Source organism: Onychostoma macrolepis, chromosome 24 (assembly GCF_012432095.1).
Source record: "Onychostoma macrolepis isolate SWU-2019 chromosome 24, ASM1243209v1, whole genome shotgun sequence".
Lineage (NCBI taxonomy): Eukaryota > Metazoa > Chordata > Actinopteri > Cypriniformes > Cyprinidae > Onychostoma > Onychostoma macrolepis.
In genome coordinates, this window is record NC_081178.1 from 8,447,102 (window position 1) to 8,465,879 (window position 18,778).

Below are 18,778 nucleotides of genomic sequence, written 5' to 3' on the forward strand. Positions count from 1 at the left end.
ATAAACTATTTATATTTTATCAAGAGGGCACCTTTATATTGAGAATATTTGAGGATCTTCGGCATCAAAATTAAGCTAACTGAAAATGTACTGTCACTAATAGTCCACGACCAAACGCTTCTCCAGAAAAAAAACAAAAACAAAAAAAAACACTGCAAGCGAGAACTCCAAACAAAGCATTTTCTTCATAGTTACGAGTGTGAGCTTGGTGTGTGTGTGTGTGTGTGTGTGTGTGAGTGAGTGAGTGAGTGTGTGTGAAGGGGGGGGTGTCGCTGTGTAGAATAATTATGCGAGACAAGGGAGGTATTTTCTGACGGGTGGCTTCACAGAAGACTCAACAACTCGAGGTTTGAGGACTGCTCTGCCTTCATCTGCTGTAAGGGTCCCGTCTACGGATTCGAGCTGGATTTTTGACAGGTAGGACCGGTCGAAATGTGGATATAATGTATCCAAACACACACTGTCTCCAGATTCTGAACTCTTAAGTGGACCTATGATGATCTGCCTACGGAGAGACGAGAAGGGTGCAAGCCACCACAGAAGCACCGCGGACTGTTGTTGTCTGAGAAATGATAACAAATGAACGACACGGAAAGGAACATGGTTGAAAGGACCAGTAAATTTCTGTTGATCGTCGTCGGATCGGTCTTCTTCATGCTGATTTTGTACCAGTACGTGGCGCCCGGGGTGATAAACTTCGGCTCCCCGCAGGGGTACCTTCTCGGCGAAGAGGACATGACCATTTTCCCCACTCCGGATCCGCACTATGTGAAAAAGTACTACTTCCCTATTAAAGATCTCGAGCGCAACATAGATTTCGAAATCAAGGGGGAAGACGTGATTGTGTTTCTCCACATCCAAAAGACCGGCGGGACCACGTTCGGGAGGCATCTAGTCCAAAATGTTCGACTGGAGCTTCCGTGTGATTGTAGACCGGGCCAGAAGAAGTGTACTTGCTACCGTCCGAACCGAAAGGAGACCTGGCTGTTCTCTCGGTTCTCCACCGGCTGGAGTTGCGGCTTGCATGCGGACTGGACCGAGCTCACCAACTGCGTCCCGGGAGTTCTCAACAAGAAAGAAAGCAAGTCGAAAAAAACGAGGTGAGTTTGTTTGTTTGACCCTGCAAGTGCTGGAAGTATCAAGGTTTTCAAAACATTCAGTGTCGCGAGGAGTTTAAATGCCTCTGAGAGATTCGGCGTAGTAAGGGAAATTCATAAAAGTCTCATTTAATGGGATTGACGTTGCTTGTATTGATCATATTAAGGTTTTAAACTTTTTTTCTGTGTACAATCGCCTCAGCAAATTTTCAGTTGTGAGTAAAAAACAGACTTCCTACATTAGTTCTCGTTTAAAAACCGTTTTGTGTTTGTTTACTCAGTTAAGATTACAGTGTAAGTTCCACTAAAGTATTGAATCCGTTACATTGTTATCGAAGTCAACAGTATCATTTTTGTTTCATTTAGCCTACTGCTTCAGGGCGGGATGGGGATTCCCTTTAGTTGAACTGAAGTTATGCTGGAAAAGTCCAAAGGGTCATTCCACGATTTTCCTATAATGAAAAGATTGATAGTCGACAGCTTTATAGCTAATTTAGCCAGTAGTCTTCTGTTGAAGGTAGTGACACTGCAAGGCGTTTGTTAGAAAGAGTTAAATTCTTTTTTTAACACATGTCCATCTTTCAGTAATCAGTTGTTTACTGCAAGAAATCATGGTAATAGGATTGACTTTATAAGACTGTGCTTCCAACTCATCTGACATTTGTATGCTACTTCCTAAATGGAGGATGATGTTATTATGACATATTTATTTTTAATTATTATTTATGGAATAGTACATCATTTTTTTGACACTTTTACTTAGTCCCCTGAATTTCACCTGACATAAATTGTCTTACTGAATGGCACTGTGGTAATAGGTGCTCCATCCCTTCAGGTTTGAATCCAACCTTAAAAAAAAAAAAATGAACATGGGAACCATGATGTCATAGTTGCTCCAATAAAATATTTGGAACTTTCAGTCTTACTCTCGTTTAGTTTTTTGATAAATGAGAATTTTTGATGATAGGGGTACCACAAGGTACCACATTTGACTGTAGTAATTATGGTATTTCTGGTGGAAATTTTTATTCCTTTTTTATTTGTTTTATTTTTTTTTATGTAGAGGATGAGTCACCCCATGGAGGGCTTGAACCTACAAACTTTCAGTTTATAGCTTGGAGCTTTAACCACCATGCTATATCACCCCTATTTCTACCCTGCATGCCATTTCTCTGAATTGACCACAGAATTAAGTGGCTCGGCCATGTTTATTGTCACAATGACTAGAAAACCAAAACAGTTTCAGTTTATACACAAGGAAGCTCTCCAGCTGTGTAACCAGATAACTAGTCAGATGCACAACGGGGTGTGTTTTAGCAAGCCTGCAGGGAGAGCTGAAATAACATGCTGATATCTTGCTGTTCTGGACAGCTTAAAGACTTCTTTCAAGACTTCTCTGTGCATTTAAAAATCACTGGCCCTAAATGTGATAATGGACACTGTGACTCATGTTTCTGAGTTACTAAGTGCATGGGAAAGACATCCTAGAACTTGCCTTACCTTTCACTTTCCCAGGTGGTTTTCTAGGGATTTTTTTGACTCTGCCGGGGAACTTTGTGGAATGCCTGCGCATTCCAGTGTACTTTTAGCAAATGGCCAATTAACCTCTTAAACCTCTTAACTGACAACCTGTTAATTCATGATGATAATGATGGGACAAACATGCACTTTTCAGTAAAAACCTTCTAGATCCACGCATAATGCAACTGTTAAATGGCCACATTTTGTCAGCTGTAGGCTTTGTTGATGAAAATTGGGAATTTCATGGATGGTTATGTTCAATCACTGAGAAAGAGGGTTTAAAAGCTCGTCCAACTTGCCTAATAGGTACCCCGCTGGCTGAGTGCATCACACATGCCTTGACGCACAGGCCTGAGTGACTCGCACTATCAAGAGAGCCGTCAGTTGTTTCTGGCTGATCTCAACGGCCCTACACCATCAGCCACAGTTACACTTAAACAAGTAGAGCGCCGTTCACACTCCCCTGCTGTTGACGTGTTTTCAAGATGCAATCGCCATGTTCAGTCACTACAAAGTGCTTTATAGTACACAATTGACTGGGTTTTAATATATAAATATAGTGGCCAATATGGCGTTTACAATATATAAGTACCATATTGGCCAGTATTTATTATTATTATTATTATTATTAATTATTATTATTATTATCATTAATGGTTTAAATATATTGAATATTTAATTGTGCATGCTCATTTTTTTCAGGTTTTTTTTCATTTAGACCACCTTTGCCATCATCTACCACTGATTTAAAGTTCATCTTTAAAGAACTACACTTTATTTAAAAAAAAAAAAAACATTGTTAAATGTAATCGTTAGTAAATCCAAAAAAAAAGTCAATTTTTCATACTGTACATAATAAGGTTTTAATGCCTAGATTCACTTTAATATTTAAAAAAAATAGTAATTTTAAGTTTTCAATGTTTTGTTTTTAATTTATTTACATAAAATAGTGTAGAATTTTAATTTGACTTAAATTAGTCATTTATCAGCCATAGCATGAAATTAATTATCAGCTTTTTGGTATTAGACAGACATGTTCTTGTTACTAAGGAATTATTTTTTTTATAGTAAACTTTCATGATTTAATTGTTTTCATTGCCTGTGCATGAGAATTGAAATTCACTGAAAATGTATTTTGACATTTTCAGTGTATATGTTAGTTTGAGATCTTCTATTTCCAGTCTAGTCGACTGACTATTGATTATGCCAGAAGTACTTGAACCTCTTGCTCTAATGGGTTTTATGGTGGGGGCAGTAGCTCGTTAAGATTATCATAAACTCCACAGTAAAGGCTCATTATCTGTTCTTCCCCCGAGTAATGTCTCAATGACACACGCATTGGTGTGTGTGTGTGTGTATATGTTCCATGGAGAGAGGGAGAGCAATTTGACTCTCAACCAGAAATAGAATAAGGTTAGTTGCACTTGAGGAAGATGTTGTAACTGATAGTTAGGATGGGGTCTGTGTACTGCCGAATTAATGTTACAGCATGCAGTTGCATGGAGAGGAGTCGTTTAAATGACATGTCAAAGGGTGTAGCTTCAAAGTGACTCATCTGAATTGCATTCAGTGTATACAGGATATGCACGTACAAGTTAGTAAGCAAAACAGATCCAGACAGCCTTGAAAACATTTAAGCGAACTCGGCAGATTTCACAGTGGGTCTGTAAAGAAATATGAATCTGAAGAAAATGTAAGTGGGGTGACTTGACAAAACCTGCCACCACAATGCAAAGTTGATGCCAGGGTTGTTTCTACAGTGTTTTGGATGGTTGTCCAAGTCAAAAGAGCCCATCTGTCAGCCTCTATGACATTTTGTTTGTGCTTCGATTCATTTCATTTACTTTCTTCACTCATTTTATTGTAGTTCCAAGGAAATTTCTCAAGTCTGATCAAAGATGAATGATGATCAACAAGCCAAACTTAGTTGGTTAGCAATCAGTTAACAGCACAATCTGTGAACATTGCAAGTTTAATATTGAGCATTTTGAAGAAGACTGTTCTGCTTAACTCATTACCCACACACCGTGATAGTTTTCACCTGAGCAAACATCTATTGACAGCTTTAAGTCCAATCTGTCTGTAGCTCCTGGCAACAGACTGTTTACTTCGTCTGCATGTCATGAGAGTTGCTTATCTTAACGATTATGCAGGAAACTGCAGTTAAAAGCCTGTGATGGCAACCATAAACCGGACCATTATCAGATAATTAGATTGTTGTGGTAATGTTATTTATTAGTCTGTGTGTTAGTTAAGTAGCACCACACCTCGGCTGATGTGCAGTTCAAAGTGGAGATGTGATAATGCTGGCTGTCACAGATCTGGATCAGGCGGGATGGTGACATAGATTTAGACAGAGCTGCTTTTGTGCTAAATTTGGATCTCGGGATCCACTGGGAACTGTTCAGGGATATTATGTCTAGGTATGGTCTCTTTGTTGCTCGAATGTTTATAAGAGGATTTGTTCTGGACATAAATGCTGATAATCAGTACAGCAGATCTTCAGCCTGATTTTCTACCACAGCTCTAATGAAACTTGTGTGCAGCACGGGTTGATTATGAATTGCTTTGCTTTATTCATGGTGCTTGTGATGTTTTATGATAAATTGAGTCGAATGGCTATTTCTGGAAGACTTTCACTGACAAATGACCACCAAAATTGCTTCAGTCAAGGATGTACTGTATAAATAAAATGCTTTGTGTATTAAACTGTAATACCTGGAGAAAGCTGCATGTCTGTTTGCATTCCCATTTCTTAATGGCCAATGTAGGTAAGATGTAGTTCATGTGTGTTTTTAATCATGACAAGTGCATTATCAACACCGTAACGGCATCTAAAATGTAAGCATTTTACATACGAACGACTTTAGGGATGTAAAATGTTGGATAATTTATGTTAATAGGATATTGAATTCATAGTTAGATGGATTTTATTGTATTTAAACAACAAGAATAATTCAATCAGTTCAATACCATCACATTTAATGTATTTACCTAATTTGACATTATTAATGGTTTTATTCTGTTCTTTGTGGTTTCTGATGCCATTTTCAACTCATTTCATAAGGATTTCATCTTTTTAGTTAAGCCTGAAAATGTTAAACTTAAAGATTAAATGACAATTCTCATAATTTTAAAGTAATCATTAAATGTTTGTAATTGTATTTTGAAACAATGTATTTTAAAATAAGCTTTGTATGCTTTCCAAGGCTGTATTTATCTGATTGAAAATGCAGTAAAATTAGTAATATTGTGAAATATTATTACAATTTAAAATAACTGTATTCTATGTTGTTTCTATTGTTGTGATGGCAAACTTTAATTTTCAACAGCCCTTACCCCAGTCTTCAGTGTCACATGATCGTATACAAACAGATATTTATGATATAAATATAAAGGACTCATGCAGATTTTTACAACAGTTTCACACTTGTATGAGCTTTTTAAGGAATTGTGCAATTGTAAAACATCTGCAATAATAAAATGAATTATTTTTCAAGTTTATATGTTGCTTGCAAAAATGCATTGCATCAGAATACATGACTACTTCTGAATATCCTTCAATATGCTTTGGCATCTACCAGTATAGGTGCTAACTGCTAAACATAACCAGCCAACAATTAAAAGGGGGCAGCAAACCATAGGATCACAGGTTATAAATAGACTCTCAATGGGCGAATCCTCTTTGCCGCACTGGTGTAATCTTGAAGAAGGTGCACGGACCGGTAATAATAGTGGTTCTGGCTGCAGGATGTGATTTACTGTGAGACAGGACAGCAGCCTGTGAGGGAACAGGCCAGCGGTAAGCCACTAACTACCTGTCCGCAGAGACAAATGAGGGCCAAATTCTCTCAGACTTTCCCCCACTCTTATTTTCTCGTTGTGCTCATTGCCTTCCTCATTGTATCTACTCCTCTTTCTTTCTGTAGCGCTCACTTTATAGCTTCTCTCTTCCTGTCCTTCTCTGCAAGCGTGACTTGAAGTGTCTCTTTTAATGTAAAACTGCACAGTTATAACATTCTTCTTTTGTATTGCTTGTTAAGTAAATGATGCCGGCACTCTAGGAAAAACTATATAAATTGTGGTTCCCTGGCATGTGGGTTTAATGCAGAAGTCTGGACACCTTAAAGGCATGGATTTCCTGTAGCAGGCATGAAACTGGATGAGCTCTGGATGAGCAGTGATCTGTAGCAGCGGTGAGAAGCAGGAGGTTCGTCGCTAAATTGAATCAGATGTTGTCAGGCTGTGATGGCTCACGGTTCAGTGAGAGCCACTCAGACACACTTTGGAGGTAATTGGAGGACTTTTCTCTTCAACCTCACTCGTCCTTTCGGTAATTTATCTTAAGATATGACCTTAGTGCTGATATTAGTCAAATTTTACATGGATATCACACATTCAACCCACTTCTGGGACTGCTGTTTTTGAAGTCTCATGTAGCCTTTTGAAGTCCAAATTGAAGCTTGTTGTTGGAGGTAAATTGGATGTAATTCTTCCAGTAAAATGGAATAAATAGGGTTGCTATAGTTATAGCTAACTAAGAGTAATAAATAAATAACTTGAAATAAATGTTCTGAATAAAACATATAAAATAAACAAAATATTTAAAAGCCACCAAAATAACTAAAACTAATAAATAAACATTATTAAAAACTGTATAGACCTATTAAAAAAAAAAAAAAAAAAAAGGAAAAAAAACCCAACAAAAAATAAAATTGAAGTTAAAAAACACAAAAATGTAATTTAAAATATTAAAATATATGTTAAATTACTATAATAATAATTAAATATAATATATCAGTGATACTAAAATAACACTGGCTCAATTTTCTTTGTAGTCTGAACAGATTTAAAATATGATTTTGTTAATGTATCTCAGTCTGAACACTTTAATTTCAGATTTTATGTGTTTTTTTATCATAAGCTGTACATCTTAAGTCAAGCCTCTCTTTATTATGATCTTGTCACATTTGGATTTGTTTACTGCCCTCGTGAAAAACATAATCATAGGCGGTCTAGCACAAGTGTATGCTTGTGCATTTCTTGGTTATTACACATTGATTTAGCTGTGGTGCTTGCAGAGTTCAAAGCCTTAGGTGTCTGTGGGTCTCTCGTTATAAAGGTCAGTTGGTCAGGGGACACACCTGATCCTCGGGACGTTAGCTGTGTCAGTGGCCGCACATGGCATGATAGCATAGCACACAGCCATGTCCCTATGAGTCGGGACAGCCTTAGTGTGTTAATCCAATCAGATCAGCGGGGGATTAGAGACCGTTGTCTCCAAAGAAGACCATGGAGTTATGCTAATCTCTTTAGCGATGAGTGCTGGGGCCAGAGCGTCTTTCTCTCATGAGTGCAGACAGACAGTTGGTTCCTGTGTTGAGAGGGTTATTTCATACAAAAAAGAACATCCGTTATGATGTAGCAGGTTTTAGGACCACTAGGGCTGGGAACAGAGAACTTCCTGATTGAGAAAAGTTTCATTTTAAAAAAACAAATAATATTAGAGTATATATAAGAACTGAATAATGTTTCAATTGATGTGTATGGAATAATGAGTTGGTGCTTTTTAGTGAATCATAAACCTGCAGCACAACCAGTGCGGTCTGATTCCTAAAATAATAATTGTAATGAGTCAGTTCATTTTAGTGAATCAAAAATATACAGTGCAGTCAGTGTAATCTAATTCCTGAATTAATTAATGTTTTGAACCAGTGCTTTTTCTCCATCAAAAACACAGCACAACCAGTGTAATCCCTTTCCTGAATGAATGAATCGTATGAGCTGGTTCATGTTAGTCAATTAGAGAAATACCCAGCACAACCAGTGTAATCCAATTTCTGAATGAATGAATCTTATGAGCTGGTCCATTTTAGTCAAGCAGAAACATACAGAGCAACTGGTGTATTCTGATTCCTGAATGAAAAAATATTATGAGCTGGTTCATTATAGTCAATCAAAAACAGACAGCACAACCAGTGCAGTCTGATTCCTGAAATAATTATTCTCCTTTTTAGTGAATCAGAAGTATACAGCATGAGCAGCGTAGATTGACTTCCAAATGACTAAAATATGAGTTTCACAAGTTAAATATCAGTGTAATCTGATTCCTGAAGAAATGAATGTTATGAACCATTTCTTTTTCTCCAAATCAAAAATGTGCAGCACAACCAGTTTAATCCTTTCCGAAAGAATGAATCTTTTTAGTGAATCAAAAACATGCACAAACTGGTGTAATCCGATTCCTAAATGAAAATGTCTCATAAACTGGTTCTTTTTAGTGAATCAAAGACATGCAGCGCAACCAGTGTAATCCGATTCCAGAATTAATTATTTTTATGAACTGGTTCATTTAAGCCAACTAGAATCATACAGAGCAACTAGTGTATTCTGGTTCCTGAATGAATAAATATTCTGAGCTGGTTCATTATAGTTAATCAAGAACATACAGCACAATCCGTGTAGTCTGATTCCCAAACATACTGCGTTGGTTTTTCATACACATACAGCATGCAACTGTGAGTCATAAATCAATGTAGTCACTGACTGATGTAGTAAAGATGCATATTTCTTACAAGCACTGAAAGATTTGTTAATGAAACCAACTTAAATCAAATTGGAACCTTTGGTACAGTTTCCTATGGACCACAGTGTCACGAAAAGGGCAAACTTGAAAGTCATTTCTTAAATTTGAAACCCATTGTCCGTACCAAACTGTGCAACACTTTTATTTCTTGTTCAGCATGAAAGTTGAAATTGATTCTTAAAAATGCGTCATAATTTTAATGGCAAAAATTCCTGCTTGAATACGTCCCGCACCGCCTCAGTGACTAGATGACTGATCTTCACATCATTTGCTGGGACTCAGTGCTGTATGAAATTGAATTCAGGGAAAGCGAAGACCGCAAGATGGGGATTTAGAAGCTGATCATTGTATTCTACTAGGGAGAAAAATGTTATCAGTTACTCCCTTCGGGAAAAGCAGGCTTAAACCGAAGCAAACGCACACTGACTTCGCCACACAGGAAGTACACGAAAGCTCGACGGTCGATCTGTCAAATAAAAGTGATTAGAAGAGTCTCTCGCGATCGTTGTTCCTGTCGTCCTCATCTAGCATCAAGGACGTGAGGGGGATGAGGAATTCTTGTGTTGGCAATCATTACACTCGTGCTTTTTTGGGTTTAATTCAATCGTCTTGCCATGAACTTTGATTTTCGGAGGCCTCGCTTGTCTTGGTGTGTGAGATGTCTGCTGTGAATGACATCTCACTTAGCACGTCTTCAGATCTATACCGGTGCGCACAGGAAATGGGCCGTCCTGCTGTCCTGCACTAGATTGATGCTCTACAAGGGCAAATTACAAGGTAATGAGTGGTTAGCAGGAGACACTCTTTAATTACGGCTTGATGGTCTCGAGTGAGTCTGAAGGACAGCTATGGATTATTGTGTGCCTGTTTGTGCGTGTCTGGATGTTTCAAGTAGCGGCTGGTCGCCGTCTCACACTTTCTCCTGTATTTTTAGTCGATTCCAAATCTGGAGGCACATCTCAAGGCAGACTAATAATAGCCCAGGGGCCTATTATGACAATGACGTGCAATCTGTCTCTTTCTACTGAATGGCCGGCAGGGCACAAGCAGACTGCGGAGATTCGGCTCACGCTAGCTGAGATACCCTCATTAAAGTGTGGTCTTATTAAAACATGTGAAAACAGGCGTTGAAGGAGACCAGTTTGTGCGGGAACGATGACAGAATCAAAGCTGTGACCAAATGGTGGTTCCCAGTGGGATTTCATTATCGAATTGTCGAGCACATGTCAACATATTTGCACATGCACACTTAGTGGTGTGTGTAGGATTTTTTTTTGGCTGCATTTGGACGTCATTGGTGACATTGGGCAGCACAGGCTGTGTTACACAAAACTGTGCCCACACAGAATCTGCACCCTTTTTTTTTTGTTGTAGAGGAAATCTTCTGAATTTATTTAAATTTGATCATTTTAAACAGATTTTTTTCTTCTTCAGTGTGAAGAACTGGATTGTGGAAAGGACCACAATCTAACATGCATCGCTTATATAAGCACCATGATTCAGTTTCACGTTGTATTGCCATGATTCTGATTTATTTGTTTATATATGAGTTATAATGCTTGTTTTGTTTACATATGAAAGAAATACTCTTATATACCTATAGCTGTAATTTATACAGGGAACTATCCAATATTTCATTACATTTTTAATATAATTGTTTTTTTTTTAAATTAACAACAGAGCCCAAACTGTGCAATTAAATTGTTTATTTAACAAATATAAATATCAGACTTAAGTAAATTAAGTAAAAGTGTTATCTTGACTAAAATCTCAAAAAACTATATAAACATAAATTAGAAAAGTTGTCTTGGCAGCTAACTGAAACAAAATATTTGAAGTACTAAAATGACTGAAATAATAAAAAAAAATTGAAGCTAAATGTATATAAAAAATGTAGAAATATATATATATATGTATATTAAAAAAAAACTAAGAAAATACTATACTAATATATAAATAATTTTAAAATAACACTTTTAATTGGCCAATGTATCTATCACTAGTTCAGGCCTTTGATATATATTGGCCAAGCTGTGGGTCAGCTGAAGGAAGAGATCATTGTAAAGGTGACAATCTAATGCACAAACAAGGAACTCAATGAGTATGTTCAAGGTGAAGTTTCTGCAGTGAGGAAGAGGATGGATAATGTGCAGTGGCTGAGAAAAATGAGGAAGAACAAGGTTGTCACAGAGTTTACATAGAGCTGTTTTAGAGCAGCACGGTTGGCTCTGATTCATTGGATTCACTCTTCTGCAGACGTTCACCTCCCACTACCTCTGATACGCTCAGCCAGTCAACATGCGTACAGTAATTCCAGACTCCCTCCGGCTGTTTCTGGCTTTACCGCAAGTCCTGGACACAGATACCGCAACACTGCACCAGATTGATTCCTTCTGCATGCTGTAAATCTTCCCGCACCTCTGCTAATGCCCTGAGAACAGAGCCGGGATAGACGGCTCTTCATTACCCCAACAGCGGGGCATCCAAACCAACACATGACACAGTCGATTCTCAGCACAAACCGCATCTGTTATCCCAGTGTAAGATGTTAAATAAAGAAAAGGAAAGGCTGAGCATGTGGAAACCGATCATTTGGCTTGATTCTAAAGGATTTGTTTTTTTCCCCCTTGTTGTTTCTGAGCAGATGTCTTCAGCCAGCGAGAATTGGGTTCCGTGAAATTTGGGCTGGCATTGTATTATTAGACATCTGGATGCTGTTGGCTGATATTTGGCTGTGCAGCAGTTGAGGGATTTAAAACCAGCAAATTTTTCGATTTTTGAGCCTCTTGCACCCGCAGTTGAAAGTGCAGAAACAGCTAAACGCTAGAAGGAACATCTGAGAAATCAAGGGAGATGGAGCATATGCTGGGAAAACAAAAGCTTAAACTCATATTTTGAAGGTTCCCACCTCCCTGATCTTGAAATATAAACCTAGCGGGATTGGGAGGGAAGGAAAACCAACACACACATCACTAGAGATATTATTACCCATTTATGGTACTATTTATATCTCCGCTGGGCCTGCAGAGCACCGAGGGGAAGTGAGGTCATATATGTTGAGATTGCTGGAGGCTGGTTTACATTCTCCTGAACAAGCTTTATTTATTAATACTATGATGGAGGTCAGTAACAGGCACTTTTCCGCACATATTCAGCGTGGTGGAGGAGGCGTTGAGAACAACAGTTTGCCTGCAGCGAGTTAGGGGATGTGGGTGGGTTTCGGTTTATGCGCTTACCTGGACATGGATCAGAAAGGCAACGGGCCGTACAAGCATTCAGTGGTTTGGACCCAGGGATAGGTTTTAGCTCCGTGAGCATGCCCAGGGGTTGTTATTGGTGTTGAAATTGAAGAGGAACGGGAGAGGGAGAGAGAGAGAGGAGTGATAAATAGATAAATCCAGCCACATTGATGAAAAGATTTACATTGACCTCCAAAACTGTCTGTGAAGAGTAATTGTGGGAAAAGATGAATGGTCTGTTGCCTCCTTTTAAAATCACAAAAAGGCATTGGGTGCAATACCATCTGTCTATCTCTCTTGTCTGTCTGTCTATGGCAGAAACGTTAACAGGAAAACATCTTATCTGCTATATGTGGTCATGCTCTATTGATTTTATATAAAGTTTCAAATATAAACTTTGCAGGGATTTAAAAAAAAAAAAAAGTTTCAGTTATTTATTCTGAGAGTCATTCTGTGGAGTTTTTCCTCGATTATTGCAAGCATAAATGCATTTAAAATAACGTTTTAAAGGCTAGTAAATTACAAACCCTGGACTGTACGTCATACCCGAGGGATGATGGAATACCGTGTCTACTGCTTCATCTTCTCCTCTGTTCTGCATTATTCAGCCATTTTCAATTAGGTAACAAAGTTTTTTTTATATAACTAAACATAGCACAGGGACATCGGTCTCCAAAGCAGCTAAAGGATTCAGTATTTCTTTATAATATGTTCTCTTTTTAGAATCTCCAACTGACCACAAAGGAGATTATAAGCGAGAGATTTACCTTAGAATGTCATTACTACCCTCATGTCATTACAAACCCGTAACTGACTTTTCTGTTGAAAACAAATTTCTGAAAAATATTTTGGTCACTATTTACTGTGTAATGAGAGTGAATCTAAACTGTCAAGCTCCAAAATGACCAAAAAGCAGCAGAGAAGTAGTTAAACAAAAACAGCTTTGTGTGAGAAACAGACTGAAATATAAATGATCGGGTTTATAATCATTCCCTTCAGTAAGCTATTAATCCATGTGATTGGAGCATTGAACTCAAGAACCGGATCAGTCCGTTTTGGGAACTGGATCAGTCGTTTTATTGTTAAGATGTACACAATGTAAAGGTTTTTAGTAAATTGTGACTTATGTTTCAGTCTATTTCAAGCTGTATGGCTTCAAAATACTTGTAGTGCTCAAGTTGTATGGACCATGCTGATAAAACTTTTTATGGTGTTTTTTTACTTGTCAGTCCCCTTACATTGGATACTGAGACGTGGCCAGTAAAAATAAGTCATACAGGTTTTGAGTGAACTATCCCTTTAAGGAGCTTGAGAGAGAGTTGTTTGGTGGTGTGTGTGTGTGTGTGTTTGTTTAAACTTCTTGGTGTGGCCCTGACTGTGGGTTTTTAATATGTCTGGATTTTTATTGCCGTTGGGAAAGGATGGAGCTATTGTGAACTACAGTCTAAATTGACAAGTAGATTGAATTTGTGGAATGAATGATGAAATGCTATTGAAATATTCATCTTTCCTTTGTGCTGCAGATGGGTCGGGGCACCCACCCACATGTCCCGGTACTGCTTCACTTGAGGAAGAACTGTCACCGATTCCTCACCTCACAGCTGTTCCGCAGAGGAAGAGAGTTCCCATAAACTGATGCATTTCTCTTGATGATCAAACCGCTATTGAAGTTGTTCCTCAAAACGAAAAGGAAAAAAACAAACAAAATAAAACAGGGGAATGAACATTCCCAATACAATAACATCCGGTCTTCTGTTATTAAATGTTCTGAGGTGTTGTCCTGAGCTGCTATAATGAGTTTAAAGAGGGAAAGGCATTATGGGAACTTGATAGATGTAGGCAGTGCAGGAATCTTGCAGTCAGGAGGCATGTGAACTAAGCCGGCCTGTTCGACGAGCGTGATAATTGAATTGTTGGAAATGCAAATCCGTTTCAATGGCATCTGCAGACAATGACCGCTGCAAGCAAATGAAGATCCACCTGTGGAAGCTGTGAGCATGCGCAGGGAATTGTGGGTAATCATTGCTTTGCAAGCAGACAAAGACCTTTTGAATCTCTGCAAGCTTTTTGTGTCTTTTCACTATATTCAGTCTTTTCTCTCTGGAACTCAAAGAAGTTGAGACTTATCAAGTCTGTCAATCTTTGCTCTAGTTTCTTTCGTTCTTTCATTCACTCTTTCATTTTCAGTAGATTTAGTCAGTGTAGATGCCATATTCAAGGCTTTTAGGATTTTTTTTTTTTTTTTTTTTTTGAGATACATTGATATTGAAATAGCAATTTTGATGTAATGTTTTCATGTTATGACCAATAACTCTTAAAGGGATAGTTCACCCAAAAATGAAATTTTCTTTCTTATGTTGAACACAAAAGAAGATATTTTGAAGAATGCTGGTAATCAAATAGACTTAGTATTTCTTTCCCTATTATTGAAGTCAATGGGGACCAACAACTTTCTTCAAAATATCTTATTTTGTGAAGAAAGAAACTTATACAGGTTTGGAATTACATGAGGGTGAGTAAATTCTGGCTATTTTTATTTTTGGGTTAACCAAAATAAATGGCCAAAATTAAAATGTAATTTTGTCTAAATAAATTAGAAATAAATGCTGTTGTAGGTGGTACAAGTAAATGTAGCCAGCACAACATTATAATGTACAGTATGAAAAATAGATACTCGTTTTGACATTTCCTTAAGGCTACATTTAAAGGGATAGTCCACCCAAAAATGAAAATTCTGTCATCATTCATTCACCCTCCACTTTTTCCAAACCTGTATGAGTTTTTTTCTTCTACTGGATACAAAACAACATATTTTGAAGAATGTTGTTAACCGAACAGTTGATGGTAGCCATTGACTTCCTTGGTATTTCTTGCCATTTCCCTTTTTTTTTCTTTTTTCTTCTTTTTTTTTTCTTATAGAAGTCAATGGCTACTGTCAACTGTCTGATTACCAACATTTTTTAAAATATCATCTTTTGTGATCAACAGAAGAACATCTTTGCTATAAACAACCGCTGTCCTTTTAAGTTAGTGCTTTAAATGATTCATTTATAAAACTTGTTTGTATTCGTTTGAGTGAGGTTTTAGTTGAGCGAACACGAGTAAATCCAACCATCCATCATTCTCATCAGCCGAGCATGTCTCCAAGCCGACCGTTTCTCCTGAAACTCCTGAGTAGGAGCTTTGGAAAGTTTGTTCATTGAAAAAAGTGCTGAAGGTGGTTTTCCTTTTGAAACACAGCAGCCGTGGCTGTGTACAGGCCTTTGTTGTATGATGATGTGATTGAAAGCTAAACATGCAGGCTTTCTATAGAAGATCAAATGATATGAGTTCTTCAACCCCCCTGTGCACCGTGTTTTCCTTGGCTCAGCGCTGATGTACAGGGGTTTGAATATGCGAGTTGGTGCAGTGCATATTGCAGGCCTCACACTTCAAAGACATCCGTTTATATCTCACATACTATTTCAGGCTGTTTTAATGGCTACTGGTGGAGGAAACTGGATGTGATTTACAGGATGTGAGTGAAACCGCTTGATTTACTTTACTGCTACTTACGTCATTTCGAAGGAACTCTGCTCCATCTTCTCTTTTATTCGCCAGAGTTGCATGGAATTTGACAGAACGGTGGCTCTTACCAGGGGATTTATATATATATATATATATATATATATACATATATATGTCATGAAGTGTTCGTGTTTTTCCAAAGAATTATAATTGATGACGCAGCTCAGCAGAAATAAAAAGTGCTGAGCTCTGCCTGTAAAACATTTGCGACACAGGGAGAACTGTAACAGAATCATGTCTTTCTAGCATAGCTGGGTTGACTTCATTTTTTAATGGTACTGTGATATGTGAAGCTTGAACCGGTTTTTTCTTTGTCAGCATGACATAGTACTTTCCCTTTTATCTATATGGTTTCCTCCAAAAAAAAAAACTGTATACCTTTTTATTATTTTTATTTAATTTTATTTTTTCTTCAGCATCAAGCTAATGTAAATGCAAAATGTTGCTTTGTCAACTATCTAAAATAAATTTAAGGGAAATAGATTTAAAATACATTTTAGGGAACCTTTATTTTATTTAAAGTAATTATTTGTATGGGTTTAGTTAAGTTTAGCTTTTAAAATTAAATATATATATATATATATATATATATATATATATATATATAAAATATATTAAACTTTGTGTGTGTGTATATATAATATAATATTTAATATTTATAATATTTTTAATTTAAACTAATTTGATAGTGGTCTCTTGTTGTTTATCGGCATTCACGAAAATAATTATTTCCTTATTAATATCAGCCAGAATTTAATACTGTGCCAAAAACCAAACCAAAAGGCATTTATTTCAAAATAAGCAGGCTTTTCAAGCTTTTTGCTTTATGAACCAGTTCAGCAGATTTTATACAACAACTATACTGTTCAAGACAGCATTTGGGTACTTTCTTTGTTGTCAAAGGTTAAAGGATCATGTTCACAGTTAACGTGCTGAACTACACCTGTGTTTACTCTGCTAGGACACTTGTGTGAACTTAAGGAAATGACTTCAAACATCCACTAAAAATGACGTGTGTGCGTACTTGTGTCAGTCTGTGTTGCATGTGTGTGGAGTTGAGTACAGGATGAGCGTGGTCTGGGTCCCTCTGTGCTAGTGAAACATGAGGTGATCTGTGATTTATTGTGTCAGTTATCACCTTCTGTGTCCCGAGTAGCTGTTGCCCAGATGGTCTTGTCATTAAGAGGTGTAAATTACACATTTAAATGGAGTCATTCCAGAACTCTGTATGCGCATACATGCCTTCTTAAATAAGATGATCATCTTTCTCTTGCACATATTATGGAAGAAATATAAAACAGATTTACTTTTTGTCAAAGTAAACCTCCTTGCTAATGTAAAGAACTGACAAATGCTGTTTAAAGATGGTTGCAAAGCATTTATTTGGCATTTATAAGACAATTTTAGGCATTTTGCTTATGTTGGTCCTTCTACTGATTTTTCTTTTGTACATGTGTGCAGAAGAGTGTGTGTACACACACATATACGTGTGTCTGTGCTGATCCTAATGCTGGCAGCTGCAACCTGTCATCGTTTACTAGGGTCAGCAAACCTTGTGAGTCTTTGAATGATGGCTTTAGCCTCTTTTAGCAGGTGTTTAATGGAAGAATGAGCCAAAGCTGCCTTCCCTTCACCTTCAGTTTCATTAAAACCCTCAGACCGCTTTTAACAGCAGCTGAGGGTGGGCTGAATAAGGACAGGATCATATTTAAGCATTTTCAGGGAAGCAGTAGCCTTTCAAAGCATTGAGAAAAGGAAAACGGCTCATCTGGTATTCTTCCTAAAGGTTTTGGGTCAAATAGGATTTACAGAGGGTGGATGTTTACCCTCTTATCAGGCCTGCTTTGAGCTTCCTTTAAAGAGCTTCCTTTTTTATATTGAATTAATTTTAAAGTTAATCCATTAATGTTGTCCTCTGTCCTATAGCTGAACTCTGAATAGACTGTTTGGCCCTGAGAGAGGAGGTCAGGACAAACCAATGTCACTATTCACATTCTAACAATGCTATTCACTTTCATGCAGTATGCCATACTAATGGATAGAGTATCGATTATAGCTGTCATGTTAAGAAACGTCAAGGGACGGGCTTCTTTAAGTGCAATTAAAATTCAGTGATGGCTGAAGGGTCTTCCCCTCGTAGCTGTCAATAATCAAACGCTATTTGGAAATGGGACTCTGAAAGACAGAAAGTCAATGGAAATCACTTTACCACCATGTGGTCTATTAGTAGACACACGTTGGGTGATTTTTCCATTGGTCAAGGAACTCTGATAACCTTTAAACCTTTGGTTTACAATTGTTATTTGAGTTTTAATGGATTAAAGGCTTGAAATGGCATTCACGATGCATTTAACTTGTGACTTTTCTAATTGAAACATTCACATGTTGGCTGATTCTTTTCATCCAAAGTAACTTGTAATGCATTCTTGGTTTCTATTTTTCTATTTTGGAAATCAAACCAATGATCTTGGCTTATACTTTTGTTTTCCAGGAAAAATATTGAAACATCCTTAAAGAATATACATTTATTTCAGATTCAAAGCAAAACTGTGATATCAAGGTGTTAAGATCCTAATTTGTTTTTATTTTTTGTCTGGAATTAAGTTGAAATCTTTACACTATTGGCATTTTTATTTTTATACTGTTTTTATAATGCTGGTTTGTTTTTATATACAATATTTTTATTACATTTTTTTATATTTTATATTTTACTGGAAAATAAGAAAATTATTGATGAAGAAAACATTTTTTGTTGTGTGTTCAGCAGG

The 18,778-nt window shown here is 37.2% G+C and overlaps 1 protein-coding gene across 1 annotated transcript in view; it reads left to right on the forward strand.

Annotated features, from left to right (window-relative positions):
• The first annotated feature begins 263 nt into the window (after positions 1-263).
• Positions 264-18,778, forward strand: part of hs6st1b (heparan sulfate 6-O-sulfotransferase 1b) — a 49,429-nt gene continuing 30,914 nt past the window's right edge. The window contains exon 1 of the mRNA XM_058765791.1: positions 264-1,100. Coding sequence (XP_058621774.1) covers positions 580-1,100 — 521 coding nt within the window. The 5' untranslated portion in view covers positions 264-579. The remainder of the gene's footprint in view (positions 1,101-18,778) is intronic.